Genomic DNA, 17,025 nt, shown 5'->3' on the forward strand with positions numbered 1-17,025 from the left:
TACAATGATAAGCTGTCAGCTCACCTGTCGCGTTTTCCTCTTGCATCTTTTCCCGTATCTTCGCCAACAGTCCGCTCCTGTGTCCACACATCGCAGGTGCTCCGTCGGTTGTCAAACCCACGAGTTTTTCCCAAGGCAGCTCCATCTCATTTACACATCTTGACACCTCTTCATACAAATCATGCCCCGTAGTTGTGCCATGCATAGGACGTAAAGCCAAAAACTCCTCTGTCACGCTTAGGCTGGAGTCCACTCCGCGGATGAAAATTGACAACTGGGCAATGTCAGAAATGTCGGTGCTCTCATCCACAGCCAAGGAATATGCAATGAAATCTTTTCCCTTTTTCACAAGCTGCTCTTTTAGATTGATGGACAACTGGTCTACTCTCTCGGCAATGGTGTTTCTGCTCAGACTCACATTTAAAAAGAGTTGCCTTTTTTCTGGGCAAACTTCGTCACAAACTTTAATCATGCAGTTTTTGATGAAATCCCCCTCCGTAAATGGCCGGGCTGATTTAGCGATCTCTTCTGCCAAAATAAAACTGGCCTTGACAGCAGCCTGGCCTTGTGATTTGGCTTTTTTGAACAGAGCCTGTCGAGATTTGAGGCCTCGTTTTAATTCCTCTGCCTTTTGTAGCCTTTGTTCCATGTCCATATTCTTGTTTTTGTCCGCGTGTTTCGTTTCATAATGTCGTCTCAGATTATACTCTTTCAGTACCGCCACACTTTCTCCACACAGAAGACACACAGGTTTTCCAGCTACCTCCGTGAACAAATACTCCGACTCCCACCTTGTTTGAAACCCCCAGTTCTCAGTGTCCACCTTCCGTTTTGCCATTTTTGATGGGTATCTGAAAGTTAATTTTACTGTGATGCTGACAACTGCTGTGCCAATAAATATTGAAATGAAGCAGCCTACTGCTCGGTGCGTCACCGTTGCATTGTGGGAAATGTAGTATTGGTGCGTGTAAAAGATCTGCGGGCTGCCGGCTTGCTGCGGTCTGCGGGCCGGTTCTAATAACAAATCAAGATCATCCCAGGGGCCGTAAAAAACCTTCTCGCGGGCCGGATGTGGCCCGCGGGCCTTGACTCTGACATATGTGCTGTAAACAGTCCAGTTCAAAATAAATGTCTCTCACCCACATATGGCAATGGTCTATTTGCATATAGGCATACTGCAGGTCTGATTGGTTATGGCGCAGTGATCTGTGCAGACAGAGTACAGGGCCTGAGTCTTGCGTCCCTGTCAATGCACTAGAATCATACTACGATGCGTAATGCCTACAACACAAACTATTTCATAATTCGTTTTGCATAGTTCGTTTTGTTTCTGTATGTTGCATTGAAAGCGGCCAATGTGTTGATTCGATCGACAATTTCAACCAGTAAAGGGAAACGTTGATAGTTAGTGTTCTAGAAAATTGAGTGAAGTTCAATCTCGTGCTTCTCTACGTGGAATTGATAGTTCTTCTGCACCGCAGTCCCGGGGGAGCTAGTTTAGAGGGAACATTGCCTCCTGGGGGGGTTACCGCCACAGGTAATGTACGGAAAATTTAATATATGCACTTAGTATAGGAGGCCAGACAGTGCATCCTTGTGGGCAATGCAAGACTCATTTTTAAAATGCACAGGTGCTTAATAGTAGTCAATCAACATGATAGTAATGGCTTTTCCACACATGACATATGGTTGCATAATTAAAAGGAGTGATTAATACAATTAAGAACATTAATTCCAACACAGAACTATTCTAGTTCCATTGGTCTACTGACAGCAAAAACACGTACATTTGTCACAGGTCTCCATAGTAGCCCACAGCCCATTTTCAGCTGCGTTTGTCGGGGGATATTAACTTTGGTGGATAAAGTACGCAATTGTCACACTTGAGTTAAAGTAAAGATCCCTTAGTAGAAAATTATTCAAGTTAACATGAAAGTCACCCAGTAAAATACCAATTGAGTTAAAGTATAAAATTATTTGGGTTTTAAATATACTTAGTATCAAAAGTAAACGTAATTGCTACAATATTTTTAAGTATCAATTATTTAAAATGCCATCTATTAAGCTAACCAGACAGCACCATTCCAACAGGCATCATTTACAAACGAAGCGTTTGTGTTTAGTGAGTCCGCCAGATCAGAGGTAGTAGAGATGATCACGGATGTTCTGTCGATTTGTGTGTGATTTGGACCATTTTCCTGCCCTACTAAGAATTTAAAATGTAATGGCTACTTTAGGGTGTCAGGGAAAGTATATTTATTTAAAGTACTTTACACCACTGGATATCAAACACTTGCACTGTGTGACATGATTCGAGCAAATACTGTCAACGATCCCATGTTAAAATTCAGGCAAATAATAATCTATCCAAGAAAAACTAAAATCTCCAAGAACACCATCGCGGACACAGCAGGAAATGACCACGAGGACCAACAATATCTAGTAAATGTCACATCCATTAACCTTCAGAACATTTACAATGTTCATTCAACATATTTAATTGATAAGGCGATGTAAAAGTTCGTAATTGTTTATATAAGCATAACATTATCAACACAACAAGTTGAACTTGAGAGCCATCGGTTATTGCAATCTCGTTTTTATTAACTTTAAAAAAGGTCAAAGTAACAATTTCCTGTCTGAAGAAGAACAAAAAAACCGTAGCATCATCAATCACACAACTCATCGAAAGGACAAGACCGGTGATTACCAGGCCTATAGCTGATTGCCTGTATGAAAAAAAAACAGCTGTTTAAAAGTCACCTGAGCGAATAGGCCAACCTCCAAGCAGCCCCTAGTGGCTCTTTCCAGACATTCTTTCCTCCATTTTGATGAACATTTCAGGTGTCAGCCAACCTCCTGCAGACTCATTATTTTGTATTGAAACGCTGTTATCCATCGTAAATTGGGCATCAAACTGTAAGTGCTGTATTGCTATTTTCTTATGAGCAGTTTGTGTGTTTAAAAAAGAAGCGATCATTAGGGTTGTATCGTTTTGTCCGTAGGTTTCCTTATGCAGGGGGAAAATTGAGAACGTCAATTACTTTTCTCTCAGTTTCTCATGTCAAAAGTCCATGTATCTGCACAAAAAAACAACTTGTGGTGGACATATTTTAATGAGGTAAGCATAAAGGAACTGACTTTTTTTGCTCTTTATTTTCAGTTGATTTTAGTAAATACTTTCTTACCTGCATTGTTGGTAAAGGGCTTGTAAGTAACTTAAGCAGTTCACTGTAAGGGTTACACCTGTTGTATTCGGCGCATGTGACATAACATTTGATTTGACATCGCTGAGAAATTGCATGGGTTACCAGACCCAGGTGTGGAAATTCTGTGTAATTATACATTGCATGAATGTTCATTAAAACACATCCGACTGTAATATGGACCAAACATTCGACAAAATTTAAAATTAACTTCCGGCAACGTTGGTGTGTAAATATAAGCATTGCTAAAAGCAGCTAGCCTACGCATTTCTGCAACAGTGAAACTTTATTTCCCACAAGTGATGCCCCATTCTAAATGTATAAATTGACATTTTTTGATTACCACATGTGCGTTATGTAGACGTCATTCTGGCGATGCATTCATTGCGGTTGAACGTTTGCTACGTTCCCGAACGGTTTGTACTGATCGACACATTTCCCCCAAAACGCTTCTAACTGCAGCAGTTAGTGACGTTTTTAAATGACAGCGGTGCACTTAAATCAAACCCAACCCCTCCCCGTTTTTCAGCTGATCTTTAGCACGTTTCCGTTTAATTGAACGTTCCACTACTTTTTTTCGTGCTGAACCCAGCCTTGATGTTAAAGCGCCCCACCTCTCGCGTTCATTTGCACGTGACGTTCAAAACAGATTTTCAGATCGGTGCTTGACTAACCGCCCTTCAAGGAAGTCATGTGAGCCAGGAAATATGGCTACATGAGCAAGTCTATTAGGACCGATCGCTGCATATTATCAATAGGTATCTTTGCGACGATCATCTTGCCACGCTCCGTCGTGACAGGTTATCACAGGCTTCGAAGCCTGCTATTCCCAGGTTTGGTATCGGGGGTTGTTTTCTGTAAGTGATTTGCGTCGTTATTGGAATAGTTTAGGGCGAGTTTATGAAACAACGTTCCCCTTATCATTAACCGAACTGTCAAGTTCCCAGCTAAAGCCTCTGAAAATGAACACCGAGAAAGACTTCTCGCCTTTGACCCCAAATATTGTCAGAGCACTCAACGACAAACTGTACGAGAAGAGGAAGGTTGCTGCTCTAGAGATTGAAAAGTGAGTCGTTCTTGCACATCGTTCTGGTGAAAGTATTTTGTTTTGTGTTTGTAGGGGTTAATATATAGCCTTCCAAAATGACTACTCGTCTGTCTCATGCCTGTGCATGACTGGCAGCGTTTGTAAGAGTCAGCTAGTGGGAATGGTTTGTACTGTAATGTGACCATCACTTCACACACTACATATAATTTCAAGTAAGCTGGGTTAGCACATGGTAAGCAATCTCCTGAGCAACCATGTGAAATGTGACCCACTGCCTTCCAATTATCATTTGAGATGTTCTGTATTTTGAAAGTTGAGGCCTTTAAGTGAAATTAAATTTGGAAGCCTGCTTTCTTTCAGGCACATGATACTGACTTGTATTTCTATTCTTGGGGCATGTAAGATGCATCATGTGACACTAAAGTTAAAATGGGAAAGGATTATAGAGCATTAGGTGGTCCTGCCACAGGCCCCTGATTGGGTTATGTTGCTGCATTGTATGATAAGTTGATGGCTGGAGACATACTGTGGGCAGGCTTTGTTCTAGCCAAGTAATAACACTCTTGATTAAACTCATCAATGCCTTTTTCATGATTACGCCAAGTTGATCAGTGGAGGCTAATGTGTTGGGCCAAAGCCTGCATTGCACACCATGTGTATCCCCAAGATTGAACATTACTCTGATTTTCGTGTGTCCTATCTTGCTAGACATTTGTTTATTTTACGTTAATGAACATAACCTTTCTCTGTTGCCTTAATCCACAGACTGGTGAGGGAGTTTGTGGCTCAGAACAACTCTACCCAGATTAGACATGTTATCCAGATACTGGCCTCAGAGTTCGCCCTGTCCCAGCACCCTCACAGCCGCAAAGGAGGCCTCATCGGCCTGGCAGCATGCTCCATTGCCCTGGGAAAGGTAAAGCCTCTGGCCACCCATACACAGATCTGTAATTCATTGTACATTATGCAGGGTTGTTTTGCTGTTTGCTGTTTCATCCTTGTTTTTTTATGCCATTGTTAACCCCATTCCAGCAAGTTACACGTTTGTAAGCGTGCCAACATGTCATGTAAATGCATCTACTTAATATACATGTCTGAGAAGACTGCATTTAAGTAATTTAAAAAAAGTTGAGATTGCATCCCTAACGTTTGGTGCGTCTTGCAGGACTCCGGGCTGTACCTGAAGGAGCTTATCGAGCCCGTACTCACCTGCTTTAATGATTCAGACAGCAGACTGCGGTACTATGCCTGTGAGGCGCTCTACAACATAGTAAAAGTGGCCAGGGGAGCTGTGTTACCCCACTTCAACGTGCTCTTCGACGGCCTCAGCAAGGTAACCAGAGTCTTAATTCTCAGAAGACATGTCTTTAGGCTACCTCTGATGTTGTGTGCTCTCTCCTCCAGCTTGCTGCAGATCCTGACCCCAATGTGAAGAGTGGCTCTGAACTCCTTGACAGACTGTTGAAGGTGAGATTCCAGTAAAAACCATGTTGAGACATTTCCTGGAAGTTTAATGTCAGTTTAGAAGGGGCTTTGGCTAGATGAAGTGGTTAATGATTGGTTAATAGCTGAAGTGACAAACAGTTATACATGAAGAGCAGCTAAGGTAAGAGACGAGTTCGGTCATGAACCCTCAAAACAATGACCCTTCTCTGCTTTCACAGGACATTGTGACGGAGAGTAACAAGTTTGACCTGGTGGCGTTTGTCCCCCTGCTGCGTGAGAGAATCTACTCCAATAACCAGTATGCCCGTCAATTCATCATATCCTGGGTGAGTACAACCGATTGCCATGTCACATTAAAATGTATGTCATTGATGAGCAGAATAAGACCTGTTTCTATACTTTTACAGCAATATCATTATTCATCACTCTTTATGAATTAATATCCATTCTTTAATAGCCATTTAAAGGTTGTTAAAAATGAGTTTTTTGGGCTATCCTATAGCCCACCTAAATGTTATACATTAATAGCAGCTGAGGTTGTTATTCTGGTTCTCCCTTGCTACAGATATTAGTTCTGGAATCTGTTCCAGACATCAACCTCCTGGACTACTTGCCAGAAATCCTTGATGGACTCTTCCAGATCTTAGGGGACAGCAGCAAAGAGATTCGGAGGACGTAAGAACCCTTTATTCCTCTTTTCTCTTCGCACGTCCAAACCCGCTGTTCTCCCCTCCTCAGTCTGCTGTACTCTAGGAAGGAAACTGTGACTGTTTCTTGTCTTTCAGGTGTGAAGTTGTCTTGGGCGAGTTCCTGAAGGAGATCAAGAAGACTCCCTCTAGTGTCAAGTTTGCAGAGATGGCCAACATCCTGGTCATCCATTGCCAGGTTTCTGATGAGTCCAAACTCAGTAAGTTTCACATTGGGATCCATCCATTAAATCTTTTAGTTAAACTTGTAAAGTGGAATTTCAGGAATAGGTCATTAGATTGATCTGTAAGCAACTGTTAAGGGTTTAACACTACAACTGCTGGGCCTGGAGGTACTCTCCTTCAAGTTAATGAGCAGTCATTCTGACAGTATAATAAATAGATTTCATATATGCCATCACAAATTATTTGGGTGTTTTTATGAAGGTCTTAAGTATTATTAAAAGACTATTTGTATTTCAGATAACACAATAGCATATACATTTGTTGCTGTATGTCAACCACAAATTCAAGTGTTTAATCACTTTTATTTGTGGATTGCCTTTGTTACAACCATGAAACAGAAAGCATGTGTTGGAACACGGTAACAGCTTCTTTTTATAACAATAAAATAGCCCAGGCACACTGTCAGCAAGACAGGCGGTCAAGTGATGACAACATCAGTAGCCTAACTAGGGGTGTGAACTTTTAAACGTTAAGATGAAGTTGGGATCCTTAATGTTAAGAAAAATCTCCAACCCGAAAAACTATTTTAGTCCCCCCCCCCCCCCCCCCACACATACTTAAAATCACAGTTCAAGTATCACAAAATAATATTTTCTGTGTTATAGGCTATAAAGGCCTGGGGAATTTGTGTAATTCAAATAAAACCAGAGACAGAGTTTTGTAAGACAAGACATTGTGAGATTCAGATTACCAAAACATAGCATGGCATGAGCATAGCATGAGCATGGTTCTGCCCCTCCCTAACTGGCCTGCCTGCTCTGTCATTGCTAATGACTCAAGTGTGTCTTCGGTCTGTTGCGTGTAGAATATCCTAGCCTATTCATGGCACGGATGTCTTCGGGCCAGTCTTTGCGAGCATGGCGTAGCCTACTCTTTGTTTTTGCCAAATATTAAATTACAGCAGGCTACTGGTAGCCTGTATCGATAATGCTTTTCAGACATAATGTAATGTGGCCCCTTGAAAGTGCAACCACATGTTTTTCTGTTAGTGTGGGCTATACTAGGTTGTATAAATGCAGAAACACAATCTTATCTGGTGATATGAACTGCCATTTTACTTGTCTGTAAAGGAACGCTGTTTTCAAAATGAGACTAAAATCGATCATTAGGCAACCAGAACTGTCAATCAAACAATCGGGAGCTATTGCGTGCAGCCTGCTTGCCTGCGCATTGACCACTCTACTAAAAAAAGTACTTTAAAGTTTAAATATCGTGACTTACCAAGACATTTAGTAGAAATAAAACACAGCTAGCATAAAACAACAAAGCAGCACATCAATTAGCAATGTTTATTGTTAGGGGGAAAAAATACAGAACATTTTATGCCGGAGCAGAATTATACTGTCTGAAAAGGTACAGACCTGATGTGGTACTTTTTTTGTCTGAAAAGTTATCAATTGTCTCTATTGACATGTTACTGTAGCTGTGTTCTATGTCTGTAAAGGGTTGCGGTAAATTACTTAATTGCCCTCCCCAAGCGGTAATGCTTATGTAATTGGACCATTATTCTGCATTGTAAATTGACAGGGAATTTTATAATTGTTTCTTAGTGTTTTAATGGAAAACCGATAAACATCATCATAGATAGATGGTAGTTGGGCTTAGTGTGTGTAAGAGGAACCCAGCATTGAGCTTTCATCACACTATAACCATCACAGGGTTAGTGTGACTTGTTAGCCAATGAGGAAAGGAGAACTGATCTGCTCTAATGCTGCAATGACATCTGATACTAATGGCAGTGAGCGCTTGCACTACTTTGACTATCTTCTCTTTTTAAATTGACTGTTTAATTTATGTTTTTCTTATCCATTATACAAAATTATGACTTAGTCACAGTTATCCCTAACAGAATGAAGGTTGAAAGCTCAGGAATTATTTGAAATTCACCTGAAAGTTTAACAAGTTATCACAGAACCATTTCCAAGTTCAATCTATCTAATCAAAGTCCCCACCCGCCCCCAAAATGACTCTTTCTGTCCTTCTAGCAAATGACCTAATCCAGTTGACAGCCATGACGTGGATGAGGGAGTTTATCCAGCTGGCAGGGAGGGTGGTCCTGCCCTACTCCTCTGGCATCCTGACTGCTGTCCTGCCCTGCCTGTCCTACGACGACCGCAAAAAGAGTATCCTTCATCAAAAGCTTAGTATAGAAACATCATGGTGTCAGATGGAATGTATAACTTGATGCGTTAGCAAAGAATGGTAACTAATTAGGCCTTTATCACAGATCAACGTGGTTGTGTATTGTACTGTATGATAGGAGTAGCACGAGCAAGTGCTTATAAAATCTGGTCACCAGATGGCGCCATTGCACTTTCGGGAGGTTTGTGTCCTTCACCGATCCTGTCCAGGCACCAAAGAAGCTGCCAGTGCCTGTAACCACAGCCTGATGAAGCTGGTGACCCCTGAAGATGATGAGGATGAAGAAGAAACTGGAAGTGGTGACAGCCAACCCAGAGAAGACAGCCCGCCAAAGACCGAGGGGGACACTAACGGTAAGTTACCACTTGATGCTTCGTTTTAAGTCGTCCAAATTGACCTATAGGACAAGGATTGTTGTTAATTCCAAGGTGAACAGGGAGGAGTCCTGTTATTGTTTACAGCACTTTGCTGTGATTCAATTTGAAAAAGGGGATTTTTTTTTATACCTTAGGTCAAAATGTTGACCTTTTTCCTCTTCTGATCACCATGCTTATTGTCAATTTTGTAGTCATTGTTCTAGTATTGAAAAAGTACTGAAGTTTCAAATACCATGCAACAGTAGTAAAACAAAAAAGAAGCGGTATTCACACAGAAATTGAGCCTATGCGTTGATTGGTGCTGTTTTAATAGCAGGGGGGTGGCGCTCGGGGGTTGTGTAGTGAGAAAGACCGAGGAGAACTGACTAGGGTTGTGACGGTCCTGTTGTAAAATCTTAAATGCCTTCGCCTGCCGTTTTTCCTCTGAGCAAGGCACCAAATCCTCTACTACAACTGCTCCCCGGACCCCGTAGTATTGTAGTCCCCTGCTCTGACCTCAGAAGACTGTGAGGGACATTTAGCGCTTTCAGAATGTTTTCATACCCCTTATTCCACAATTTGTTACAGCCTGGTTTCAAAATGGATTTAAAAAAAATTCTCCCTCACCCATCTCCACACAATACGCCATAATGATAAAGTTAATGCCATGTTTTTACTTAAGTATTCACACCCCTGAGTCCATACATGTTAGAATTAACTTTGGCAGCGATTACAGTTTATTTTATTTTCTCTTAAGAGCTTTGCACACCTGGATTGTACACTATTTGCACATTAATTCTTTTTTTGAGATTCTTCAAGCTCTGTCAAGTGGATTGCTGATCATTGCTAGACAGCCATTTTCAAGTCTTGCCATAGATTTTCAAGCCAATTTAAGTAATAACTTTAACTAGGCCTTTCATGAGCATTCAGTGTCGTCTTGGTAAGCATCTCCAGTGTATATTTGGCCTTGTGTTTTAGGTTATTGTCCTGCTGAAAGGTACATTTGTCTCCCAGTGTCTTAAGTAGACTGAACAAGGTTTTCCAGGATTTTGCCTGTGCTTAGTGCTTCATTTGGATTTATTATTTTTTTACCCTAAAATGGCAAGCAATGACAAGCATACACAAAACATGATGCAGCCACCACACGCTTGAAAATATGAAGAAAATATGAAGAGTGGTACTTGGTGATGTGTTTTGTTGGATTTGTCCCAAACATAACACTTTGTATTCAAAATATAATGTTAATTTCTTTGCCACTTTCTTTGCAGTTTGACTTTATTGCCTTATTGCAAACAGGATGCATGTTTTGGAATATTATTCTGTACAGACTTCCTTTTCCCTCTGTCATTTTAGGTTAGTATTGTGTTGAGCCATCCTCAGTTTTCTATCACAGCCATTAAATTCTGTTTTATAGTCACCATTGGCCTCAGTGAAATCCCTGTGCGGTTTCCTTCCTCTCTGGCGACTGAATTGGGAAGTATGCCTGCATCGTTGTATTGATACACCATCCAAAGTGTAATAATTTCACCATGCTCAAAGGGATATTCAATGTCTTTTATTATATATTTATTTTTTCTCCAATTTACCAGAAAGGTGCCCTTTGCGATTAATTGAAAAACCTCCCTGGTCTTTGGTTGAATCTGTTTTGAAATTCACTGCTCGACTGATATGTGAATTGATTGCCCCTCTATCTTCAGAGTTCGTTCTGTTAGGTGACCTAAACTGGGATATGCTTAACACCCCGGCAGTCATACAATCTAAGCTAGATGCCCACAATATCAAGGAACCCACCAGGTACAACCCTAAATCTGTAACCATGGGCACCCTCAGATATCATCCTGAGCAACTTGCCCTCTAAATACACCTCTGCTGTCTTCAAACTGGATCTCAGTGATCACTGCCTCATTTCCTGCATCAGCTATGGGTCCGCCTCTCATCACTGTCAAACGCTCCCTAAAACACTTCTGCGAGCAGGCCTTTCTAATCGACCAGGCCCGGGTATCTTGGAAGGATATTGACCTCACCCCGTCAGTCGGATGCCTGGTCGTTCTTTAAAGTAATTTCCTCACCATCTTAAATAAGCATGCCCATTTCAAAAAATGTAGAACTAATAACAGCTATAGCCCTTGGTTCACTCCAGACCTGACTGCCCTTGACCAGCACAAAAACATCCTGTGGCAGACTGCAATAGCATCGAATAGCCCCCGCAACATGCAACTGTTCAGAGAAGTCAGGAACCAATACACGCAGTCAGTCAGGAAAGCAAAGGCTAGCTTTTTCAAGCAGACATTTGCATCCTGTAGCTCTAACTCCAAAAAAGTTTTGGGACACTGTAAAGTCCATGGAGAACAAGAGCACCCCCCAGCGGCCCACTGCACTGAGGTTAGGTAACATGGTCACCACAGATTGAACATTTCAATAAGCATTTCTCTACTGCTGGCCATGCTTTCCTCCTGGCTACCCCAACCAAGGCCAACAGAAAAGACAGTAATGTGCAGCAGTCTTGATCGACCTGGCCTAGACTTTCAACTCTGTCAATCACCACATCCTCATCGGCAGACTCAATAGCCTTGGTTTCTCAAATGACTGCCTCGCCTGGTTCACCAACTACTTCTCAGATAGAGTTCAGTGTGTCAAATCGGAGGGCCTGTTGTCTGGACCTCTGGCAGTCTCTATGGGGGTACCACAGGGTTCAATTCTTGGGCCGACTCTTTTCTCTATATATATCAATGATGTCGCTCTTGCTGTGTGTGATTCCCTGATCCACCTCTATGCAGACGACACCATTCTGTATACATCTGGCCCTTATTTGGACACTGTGTTAACTAACCTCCAAACAAGTTTCGATGCCATACAACACTCCTTCCGTGGCCTCCAGCTGCTCCTAAACACTAGTAATACCAAATGCATGCTTTTCAACCGTTTGCTGCCCGCACCCCTCCCTCCTGACTAGCATCACTACTCTGGACGGTTCTGACCTAGAATATGTGGACAACTACAAATACCTAGTTGTCTGGCTAGACTGTGAACTCTCCTTCCAGACTCCTATTTAAAAAACATCTCCAATCCAAAATCAAATCTAGAATCGGCTTTCTATTTCGCAACAAAGCCTAATTCACTGACGCCACCAAACTTACCCTAGTAAAACTGACTATCCTACTGATCCTCGACTTCCGCGATGTCATCTACAAAGTAGCTTCCAATACTCTACTCAGACTGCATCCAGTTTGCTATCACAGTGCCGTCCGTTTTGTTACCAAAGCCACTTACACCACTCATCACTGCGACCTGTATGCTCTAGTTAGCTGGCCCTCGCTACATATTCGTTGCCAGACGTACTGGTTCCAGGTCATCTAAGTCTATGCTAGGTAAAGCTCCGCCTTATCTCAGCTCACTGGTCACGATAACACCTAGCACGCGCTCCAGCAGGTGTACCTCACTGGTCATCCCCAAAGCCAACACCTCCTTTGGCTGCCTTTCCTTCCAGTTCTCTGCTGCCTGTGACTGGAACGAATTGCAAAAATTGCTGAAGCTGGATACTTATATTTCCTTCACTAACTTTAAACATCAGTTATCTGAGCAGCTAACTGATCGCTGCAGCTGTACATAGTCCATATGTAAATAGCCCACCCAATCTACCTCATTCCCATATTGTTTTTATTTACTTTTTCCTCTTTTGCCAACTAGTATCTCCACTTGCACATCATCTGCTCATTTATCACTCCAGTGTTAATCTGCTAAATTGAAATTACTTCGCTTACTATGGCCTATTTATTGTCTACCTCATCACGTCATTTGCACACGCTGTAAATGGACAATTTTTTTTTATATTGTGTTATTGACCGTACGCTTGCTAATTCCATGAATAACTCTTGTTATTTTTGTCGCACTGCTTTGCTTTACCTTGGCCAGGTTGCAGTTGTAAATGAGAACTTGTTCTCAACTAGCTTACAAGGTTAAATAAAGGTGAAATAAAAAGGACCGTCAAGATAATTGTATGTGTGTGGTACAGAGATGAGGTAGTTATGTGCCTTGCCATAACAAAGGGGTTGAATACTTATTGACCTATTTAAAAAATAAAGTATATAAATATAAAAAAAGAATACCACTTTGACATTGGTTATTGTGTGTAGGCCAGTGAAAAAAATAATTTAGTTTAAAATTGGGAGTGGTTCCTAATCCGTGCCCGGATATTTTAGTTCTGAGGGTCCGTATCCGTGAGTGTGAAAACTGTCGCGGTATCTCGTGGGAATTTAGGACGTCAGTCAACATGCCGACTCCGGATTAGATGCAGCTAGTTAGATCAGAGTTAAAAGCCAAAACGATGATATCCGCAATGTCGCTAAGTAAAAAAACAACCAAAACAGCAATAGCCACTGCAATGTCAAAACATGATTTTGGTACTGAGTTCAGTACCATTTGCATGATTTTGTGGACCCATGACTGTATCATCATTTGCTAGCATTAGCTAGCAAGCTCTTGTCCAGTACTATCCCATGTGCATTTCTATGTATGCCTGACTCTCATGCATACTGTCACATATCCTGCCCTGTTTATTTGGTGTCTTTACATACATACATCTGTCTTTCTGTATTTATTTGCCCAATTTTGTTTATGGTTCAAAGTGTTTTCTGTAGAGATTGGAGCTAATCATATTGACATACACCCAATAATATCCACATCTGTGACCTTCTCAAATGGATCCTTGCTTGTAGCTGTACTACAGAGCTATGCTATCGAAATTGTGCCTCTTTTTAGCCCGATAAGAATTGTATTTGACATAAATCACTGACAGCATTTGGAGTGAATATAGCTTTAGAAATATGTAATATTTCACAATTGTTCCTTGAATGCCTTTTCAATGTTTGGTTTATACAGTATTATCGGAAGGCGGAAGCTCTAAAAAAGGTATTCTGCATTGCCTGGGAAACGAACCCGGGCCACCCGGCTCCTGTACAGCAGGCAAGAGTTGTACCACTGAACCACCCATGCTTAGATGGGGATAGGGTGTATCCTGCTCTTTTGAATGAGGCCGAGAGCCACGTCACTAAGGGGTTGGCCGGAGGGGGAAGGAGGGTGATGAGTCATTCTTCTCCTAATGCGCTCTGAGCCGTACCTTCCCCCGCCTGCACATGTTGGTCTGCACCCTCGCCTGCCAGCTATGGTGAGTGAGGGTAAGTGGTACATGAAGAATGTGCCATGAGCAGCCATCAGCCAGTTATCATATTAGGCTACTGGTAACTAACCCCTCTCCCTGACCAACAGCAGCTCAACAGCAGGAGTATTTAAGGTACTCATAAAGTCAGTGACTCCAGGGGTCTGTTCTCAATGTACCTTTGTTATACATGCTCATTCAGTCGGAGTCTCTGTGCCGAGAAAGTCTTCCATCCTGCTTTGAGACACGTTCAGTCACTTGTTTGCTGTGCTCCTCCCCTTCACTCTGGTTGGTGGCCACTCTCCGGCTGGATTATTCTGTGGAATGCAGTTCCTTTTTAAGCCATAAGCAGGGAAGTTCTAGCATGTAAAGCATTGGTGGTTCAGTGGTAGAATTCTCGCCTGCCACGCGGGAGGCCCGGGTTCGATTCCCGGCCAATGCATGCATTTCCTTTTGCGCTGGTAGTGGATTTGTATAAATGGGTTATGCATTTGTCATTGCTATGAATTGTACCATGAACATATTCAATTAAAGTTACAATGCATTTCCCCACAGAATTGTCTATTTTTCGCTTGTCCTCTGAAGGTTTTCCAGTGCACAATATTTATAGGCTACAGTAAATACATTGCTCTCGATCATTCAATGCGATCACTGGCAACAATCAACGTATAATTTACATGCAGTGGTGCACCCAGTATTAACATTGGCTACTATTTAGCTTGAAAGGGGTTTTTGGTGGCTCTGACTCTAAACAACCTCTGATTTCAGATATGCTCAACGCGTCACAGGAGTCTGTGGGTTTCAGCAACATCTGCTTCTTCACTCCCACAAGGTATGTGTTAAGTGATTTGAATTGTGCAGTTAGTAATTAGCAGAGGTGTGGACTCGTCACATGACTTGGACTCTAGTCTGACTCAAGGTCACAAATTTGACTTCAGGCTCGGCTTGATAAATAAAATGGCTTGACTTGGAGTTTCAAGACTCAACTTGAAATTATCTGGACAGGTTTTGTCACTCATTTTGTGTCTTTCACTCAGCCAGAGACCGCCGCAGCATCGACTTGCAAAAAACAATAGTGCAACTGATGGGCTAGTTTTCAAAGTGAGGTTTAAACTGAATGGGGGGGAAAATATTTTTTTAAGTCTACATATAGCCTACAATTTTATATTTGATATATTTTCCTATTTATTTGTGACCTCCGAGACATCAAATATGCAAAAGAACGCTATACATTTGAGTAATTTAGCAGACACTCTTAACCTTAATTGCTCCTGTAAGTCACTCTGGATAAGTGTCTTGCTCAATGGCACATCGACAGATTGTTCACCTAGTCTGCTCGGAGTTACTCTCTTAACTGCTAGGCTACCTGCCAAGGTGGAATTCTATTACACCGGGCTCCTACGCTCCCCTGATGTGTCAGGGCTTGCAGAAGATAATGGATTACAAAGGGATACCCAGCCGTGAGATGCCCAGTGACTCAGAACTCCCAAATGAGCTAACTGCCTTTTTATACTCACTTCAAGGAAAACAGTCCTGCATGAAAGTCCCTGTTCTGATGACTGTGGTCTCTCTCCGTTCCCGATGTGAGTAAAGCTTTTAAACAGGTTAACACTTGCAAGTCCGCCGGGCCAGACGGAATACCAGAGCTCGTTCTCAGAGCATGCGTAGAGCAGCTGGCAAGTGTCTTCATGGGCATTTTCAACTTATTTATTTATTTAACTATTCAAGTCAGTTAAGAACAAATTCTTAATTACAATGACTGCCTACCCCAGCCAAATCCGGATGACGCTGGGCCAATTGTGCTGCACCCTATGGGACTACCAATCATGGCCGGATGTGAAATAGCCTGGATTCGAGCCAGGGACTGTAGTGACGCCTCTTGCACTGAGATGCATTGCCTTAGACAGCTGTGGCACTCGGGAGCAAATGACTATTGCCCTGTAGCACTTACATCTGTAATTATAAAGTGCTTTGAAAGGTTGGTCATCACACACACACAATCATCCCAGACACCCTGGACCTGCTCTAATTTCAATACTGCCTCAACAGATCCACAGATGATTCCATCTCAATTTTTCCTCAAAATGTCAACACAAAGCAACCACACTCTTGGCTCCTTTAAAAACCTACTGTAAAATATTGTGTGCTATAGCATGGAAAATAAATAACTGACTTTGGATGGCAACATAATGTTGGTCCAACATTCAGGCTTTTCCCTAAAGGTAAATACGCTTCGTGTTCTGTTTCCTTGCCATGGTACTAATGAGTTTTACGATACTGGTCCCGGGCGTAATGTTCATAGACTATAGCTCAGATTTCAACTTGATACTTCCCTCCAAGTTCTAATGCCTAGTCACTTTACCCTGCCTTTATGTACATATCTACCTCAAATACCTTGTACCCCTGTGTGTGTGTGTAAACGTCCCTTTTTCAGGACCCTGTCTTTCAAAGATAACTTCACAGATCTTCATTGTAAAGGGTTTAAACACTGTTTCCCATGCTTGTTCAATGAACCATAAACAATTAATGAACATGCACCTGGGAACAGTCGTGAAGACACTAACAGCTTAGACTGTAGGCAATTAAGGTCACAGTTATGAAAACTTAGGACACTAAAGAGGCCTTTCAACTGACTCTGAAAAACACCAAAATAAAGATGCCCTGCTCATCTGCGTGGACGTGCCTTAGGCATGCTGCGAGGAGACATGAGGACTGCAGATGTGGCCAGGGCAATAAATTG

At 42.1% G+C, this 17,025-nt stretch overlaps 1 protein-coding gene and 1 non-coding gene across 3 annotated transcripts in view; both read left to right on the forward strand.

Annotated features, from left to right (window-relative positions):
- The first annotated feature begins 2,791 nt into the window (after positions 1-2,791).
- The window catches only part of vac14 (vac14 homolog (S. cerevisiae)), a 28,770-nt gene continuing 14,536 nt past the window's right edge, over positions 2,792-17,025 (forward strand). Inside the window, exons 1-11 of one of the 2 annotated variants that reach the window (XM_046311395.1) lie at positions 2,792-2,919; positions 3,006-3,121; positions 5,020-5,170; positions 5,420-5,587; positions 5,659-5,721; positions 5,919-6,026; positions 6,266-6,375; positions 6,486-6,607; positions 8,618-8,755; positions 8,984-9,127; positions 15,054-15,117. In XM_046311395.1, coding sequence (XP_046167351.1) covers positions 3,075-3,121; positions 5,020-5,170; positions 5,420-5,587; positions 5,659-5,721; positions 5,919-6,026; positions 6,266-6,375; positions 6,486-6,607; positions 8,618-8,755; positions 8,984-9,127; positions 15,054-15,117 — 1,115 coding nt within the window. In that variant the 5' untranslated portion in view covers positions 2,792-2,919; positions 3,006-3,074. Of the gene's footprint in view, positions 2,920-3,005; positions 3,122-3,866; positions 4,273-5,019; positions 5,171-5,419; positions 5,588-5,658; positions 5,722-5,918; positions 6,027-6,265; positions 6,376-6,485; positions 6,608-8,617; positions 8,756-8,983; positions 9,128-15,053; positions 15,118-17,025 lie in introns of those variants that run through there. The other variant, XM_046311386.1, reaches the window with a different exon arrangement.
- Positions 14,657-14,727, forward strand: trnag-gcc. The gene has a single exon. It is a non-coding gene; the product is annotated as a tRNA-Gly (tRNA).

This window comes from Oncorhynchus gorbuscha, linkage group LG02, assembly GCF_021184085.1.
Source record: "Oncorhynchus gorbuscha isolate QuinsamMale2020 ecotype Even-year linkage group LG02, OgorEven_v1.0, whole genome shotgun sequence".
NCBI classification, from domain to species: Eukaryota; Metazoa; Chordata; class Actinopteri; order Salmoniformes; family Salmonidae; genus Oncorhynchus; species Oncorhynchus gorbuscha.